General features: G+C 35.8%; 1 protein-coding gene across 1 annotated transcript; it reads left to right on the forward strand.

The window, feature by feature from the left end:
• Positions 1-2,824: 2,824 nt before the first annotated feature.
• Positions 2,825-5,830, forward strand: LOC100787289 (receptor-like protein 9DC3). The gene has a single exon (XM_003530248.4). It carries the CDS (start codon positions 3,006-3,008, stop codon positions 5,634-5,636), a length of 2,631 nt encoding a protein of 876 aa, XP_003530296.1. The 5' UTR covers positions 2,825-3,005; the 3' UTR covers positions 5,637-5,830.
• The last annotated feature ends 481 nt before the right edge of the window (positions 5,831-6,311 follow it).

A 6,311-nucleotide genomic window follows, 5' to 3' on the forward strand; every position in this document is an offset into this window, starting at 1 on the left:
CCTATTTTTCTTTATTTTATTATTTTATAAAAAAAACTCTATTTTACTCTTTAGTTAAATAAATAACCAATTAAAACATTACTTTATTTTCTAAAAAATTATTTTACTCTATTAATTTTGAATAAAATTATTTTTATTTATTTTGAAAAAACTAAATGTTACATTACAACTTTTAGTCTTTATTGTTATAGTTTTTTTATTAAATGATGACATGACATCCTATGAGATAAAAATACATAATCAATATAATTAAATAGATAGTGGAAATTGTGACAGATTTACAGTCAGCAAAAGCAGTGGTATTTTTTTGTGTGCGCGGACTATATATGTTCTAGTAACATTCATTTGGATTGTTACAATCTGTGGGACAAAATTCTGTTGATAGTTTTGTGCTACATGAGGAAATGGTGAAAGGTGAAAGTCAGTGTACATAGCAATTTTTCACAGAGGCTGTCTTTTGTAATTTTTCTAATACAGTACCTCACCTTGTGAGTTTGTATTTAGTTGATCTTAATAAAATCTCCTTTCCCATTCAAAAAAAAAATATAGAAATGAAATGATGATAAGAAAATTTAGCCTATTCAAATTTTCTTATTCAAGGAAATATTATCTGAAGTAACAAGATATCTCTAAGTATTTAAAAAGAAAAACACCTAAGCACATAAAAAGAAGAAAATATCAAGAATTTGGGGGGTAGGAATGGTGAGAGAATAAGAAGACAGGGTGAATTGGTTCTTCGAATTAATAATAAAAATTCCTAAAGATAAAACTCAATGGAAATGAAACACATATTAAAATTGCAGCAACAGTTAAAAACAATGGAAAAGAGATGCGTAGTTTCAACTTAGTCAGGAGTATTGTCACGCGCTCGGCGCAGAGGGTCATATTTATAAAGTATTTATGGATTATGGTCCCTTTTGAAAGAAATTGCAGGGAGGGTCTGTTCTGTGTTGGATGCCGCTAGTTGCATCAGCGGTTCAGGTGGTGCCGCCACTAGCTGTGGTGAGAATGGGCTGACGTGGCTGGGTGCCGCCAGCACCAACTACGGTACAGCGTGTGCCGCCACTAGCACCAGCAAGACACTGGACAAGCCGCCAATGCCAATGGCAGGACATTTGCCGTTCAATGATTTGGATTCATTTACTACCATACCAACTAACCCAGGTCCTCCACTTTCGACTTTGAATTACATTATGTATTGTCTTGGGACGTCGGAAAAAACTTTGCAATGTATCTGATACGGGCAGTCATCTCACATGGACCCAATGTTTTCAATGCAAGTCATGTTATGAACAAGCCAATGCAAGATTTAATCCATTAAATTCTTCAACATATGAGGCTTCAGATTGCTTAGATGATGTATGCGAGGACCTCATAAGCAGTGGACAAGGTAAACAATCTTCAATTTAAAATCACGTTATTTCAAAACAACGAGTAAGCTTAATTGAATTTTTTTTTTTTTTTTTTTATGCAGGTCTGAGTTGTCAATGGCGTTGCAAATGTCCCGTCATTGGCATTGGCGGGTTGTCCAATGTCTCGCTGGTGCTAGTGGCGGCACACGCTGTACCGCAATTGGTGTTGGCGACACCCAACCACGTCAGCCCATTCTCGCCACAGCTAGTGGCGGCACCACCTGAACCGCTGATGCAACTGGCGGCCCCCTGCAATTTCTTTCAAAAGGGACCCTAATCCGTAAATACTTTATAAATATGACCCTCTGCCGTAAATTTGCCGTCACGCTCTGGCACTGGAACCACTGAAGGCTGTCACAGACAACAACAGTAGAGAAGGATGCTTGGGACCAAATTGTGTTCACGAAATTCATAAAAATGCAACAACATTTGTGTTCAAATTTCACCGCGGAAAAGGTATTCAGTTCTATACCTTCAATTGAGTTACATGGATACACAACAACAATAGAGAAGGAATTCACTGTGTAATCAATAACATTTTCATATTCATCATTAATGACAAGAAAAATAACATTCAATAAATCAATACGAGTGATAACCTTATAATTAGCTACAAAACAAGGACTATGGCGCCATCGGACTCCCTATCCTCATCACTAGTAAAATAACTATAATTAATTACAAAGATTACAAAACATATTTCTTCAGCATTTTGATCTCCATTCCTTTACTCTCTATCTTAAATAGCACACAAGTCTTCCTAATCTCCCCTATGCCAATTAATAAATTTGATAAAATATTATTAAAATGCTAATTTTAACGGATTAAACGGTTCCCCTTGCGAAGAAGCCTTGAATAAGAAGAAAGAGAAATAGGTTAAAATATTATTAAAATGATTTAACCTATATCAAACCTAGGTTAACTGAACTCTATTTGTTACATTTTTTTAAAACGATTTAATCGGAAAAGGTATTTAATGTAAATTTCTTTGGCCTAGAGAATAATAAAAGCAACATATTTATTGATTTTGGAATAAAAAAAGTGACAATTCTAATTTTATCGAATCCAGCAGTTATCAATAAATATAACAGAATTTTATTATAACTAGAAATAACTTTTTTTAACCATGTAATTCTAAAACCATTTCAGTACTTCATGCTACGTCTATATAAGTTTGGTAATGTTACCAGCTCCATTTACAAGCTAAGCTACCAAAAAAGTCATCAGACTAGAAGTGACTTAGAAAACGAATGCAATAATGGCAACCTTGTTTTTCTGTATTTTGGTAAGGATGATTAATTACAAAGGGAACACGACAAGGACGTGGTTTACTTTGACTTAGTCTAAGTCTCCTCTCCCACTTAACTTTTCCTTGCCGTCAAATCTGAATAATTAAACACTTTTGAGTTTTGATGCAGCTAACTTAAAAAAGTGCATTGTAGAATCACTTTCGATGGCATTTCGTTCATTCCTTGCCAAATTGCATTGTAACATAAACACTGGAAAACAAAGGGTCTATCTATAAGCCATCATTAACCTGTTCCTATATTCAGCCTTTGTTTTGATTCATTGTGTGACTCTCAGTAGACTACAATGAGAATTCACCATCTTTCATTGCTTTCCCTCATATTCTGCTACTGCTTCTTGATACACCGTATGTTTGACATCACTGCAGTGTCTGGCCAAATTGTTGAGGATCAACAACAATCATTACTCAAACTGAAGAATGGCCTCAAATTCAACCCTGAAAAGTCTCGCAAACTTGTGACTTGGAATCAAAGCATAGATTGCTGTGAGTGGAGGGGTGTAACCTGTGATGAAGAGGGACATGTTATTGGCCTTGACCTGAGTGGAGAATCAATCAATGGTGGACTTGACAATTCAAGTACTCTTTTCAAACTGCAAAATCTCCAGCAATTGAATTTGGCTGCTAATAACTTGGGTTCTGAGATACCATCCGGATTCAACAAGTTGAAGAGATTAACATATCTGAATTTGTCGCATGCGGGCTTTGTGGGGCAGATTCCAATAGAGATTTCCTACCTAACATGGTTGGTAACTCTTGATATCTCTTCTGTTTCCTATTTATATGGGCAGCCACTGAAACTTGAAAACATAGATCTACAAATGCTTGTCCAAAACCTCACCATGATTAGACAACTGTATATGAATGGTGTAAGTGTATCAGCTCAGGGAAATGAATGGTGCAATGCTTTGTTGCAGCTACATAACCTGCAGGAGCTGGGCATGTCAAACTGCAATCTCTCTGGACCCCTTGATCCTTCGCTGACAAGACTTGAGAATCTATCCGTCATTCGTCTTGATCAGAACAATTTATCATCCTCAGTGCCTGAAACCTTTGCTGAGTTTCCAAATTTAACAATCCTTCACCTTAGCTCTTGTGGATTGACTGGAGTATTTCCAGAGAAGATCTTTCAGGTAGCAACATTGTCTGATATAGACTTATCATTCAATTATCATCTTTATGGATCTTTGCCTGAATTTCCGCTGAACGGTCCTCTTCGGACACTGGTTGTAAGGGACACAAGTTTCTCAGGAGCAATACCAGATTCTGTAAATAATCTTAGGCAGTTATCCATATTAAATCTTTCTACTTGCCTTTTTAATGGAACACTACCAAGTTCAATGTCAAGACTGATGGAACTCACTTATCTGGATTTGTCATTTAACAACTTCACTGGTCCAATTCCATCCTTGAATATGTCCAACAATCTCATGCATTTAGACCTCTCACACAATGATTTAACGGGTGCAATCACTTCTGTTCACTTTGAAGGCCTAAGAAAACTGGTCCAAATTGATTTACAGTACAATTTACTCAATGGAAGCATTCCTTCTTCACTTTTTGCACTCCCATTGGTAAAAACCATTCAACTTTCCAACAACCATTTTCAGGGGCAGCTGGATGAATTTTCAAATACCTCTTATCTGTCTTCCATAATTTTCCTGTCTCTTTCCAATAACAGTTTATCCGGGAGTATTCCTCATTCCTTGTGCAATAATTCAAATCTTCTAGTTCTGGACGTTTCCTATAATCAGTTCAATGGGAAAATTCCGGAGTGCTTAGCACAGAGTGACACACTTGTGGTATTAAATCTGCAACATAACCAGTTCAATGGCAGCATTCCAGATAAATTTCCACTATCTTGTGCTTTAAAGACTCTGGATCTCAATAGTAATCTATTGAGGGGCCCAATTCCCAAATCTCTAGCAAATTGCACATCATTAGAGGTGTTGGATCTTGGAAACAATCAGGTAGATGATGGATTCCCATGCTTCTTAAAAACAATATCCACACTCCGAGTCATGGTTTTGAGGGGAAACAAATTTCATGGGCACATTGGATGCTCTCATACTAATAGTACTTGGCATATGCTTCAAATTGTTGATGTGGCTTTCAACAATTTCAGTGGTTTACTTCCAGCAAAATGCTTCAAAACTTGGAAGGCAATGATGCGTGACGAATATCATGATGGATCGAAGCTCATTCGCATTGGATCTCAAGTCCTTACGTTTGGTGGTATATATTATCAGGATTCTGTGACACTTACGAGAAAAGGATTACAAATGAAGTTTGTTAATATCCTAAGTATCCTCACATCTGTTGACTTCTCATCCAATAATTTTGAAGGAACGATACCAGAAGAGATAATGAATTTTACAGGACTTTTTTGTCTCAACTTGTCACATAATGCTTTAGCAGGCCAAATCCCTTCATCTATGGGAAATTTAAAACAGCTTCAATCATTGGACCTGTCAAGCAACCGTTTTGATGGAGAAATTCCCTCGCAGCTTGCAAGTTTAAACTTCCTCTCATACCTAAACCTTTCCTATAATCGTCTGGTTGGAAAAATCCCTGTAGGTACACAGCTTCAATCATTTGATGCATCTTCCTATGCTGATAATGAAGAATTATGTGGAGTTCCTTTGATTAAGAGCTGTGGTGATGATGGAATAACATATGGGCGGTCAAGATCACTACAAACACGGCCACATGCAATTGGTTGGAATTTCTTAAGTGTTGAATTGGGTTTTATTTTTGGCCTCGGACTTATTATTCATCCCCTCCTGTTTCGGAAGCAATGGAGGCATTGGTACTGGAAGCGTGTGGACTCTATTCTATGTCTTATCTTCCCACAGCTGAATCTTGAATTCGAAAGGCATGGAGGACAAAGCTATATAGTTTTAAGGTGGGGGCTTTAGTCATAAGGGATTAGTAATATGCTAATAGCAAATCAGCCAGACGAGCACTGGTGTGATGAGGTGAGGATGTTTTCTTCAACCTTCATTGATTGCTTCATTTCATATTTTTCATAAGCTGAGAAAATGTAAACAAAATACAGTGTATGATTAATGATCAGATTTGGAAATAAATACACATGTAAGATTTTCCCCAAGTCCTACTAAATATAAGAGTCTGTAAGATTATACAGATGATTGTGTTTTCATTCAATAATCAATATAAATGAAACGATGACGAGAAAATTTGATAGATATAATGTCTCTTAAACATATTATTATAAGTTTTATTATTAAGTCAATATGTATAAAAGAAACATTTAGCCTCTTGAATAGGTATTCGTAGCTCAATAGATTAATTTTTGACTTTCCATTACTATCCTAAAAAGGTTTAGCCTATACAAAATTTCTTATTCAAGGAAATATTATTGTTTGAATAATGAAATTTGAAGAATTTAAGTACATAAAAACAAAATCAAATGAAGAATTATTAGAAGGACAAAATGGTGAGAGTACCGAAGAGAGGGTGAATTGGTTCTTGGAATTAATAATAATTTACATGTATTTTTTATTTTATTTTAAATAAAGACTCTACTTAAGAGAGTGAACCAAGTTTCTAGACATATATTAGTAGTCATA

Source organism: Glycine max, chromosome 7 (genome assembly GCF_000004515.6).
Source record: "Glycine max cultivar Williams 82 chromosome 7, Glycine_max_v4.0, whole genome shotgun sequence".
Lineage (NCBI taxonomy): Eukaryota > Viridiplantae > Streptophyta > Magnoliopsida > Fabales > Fabaceae > Glycine > Glycine max.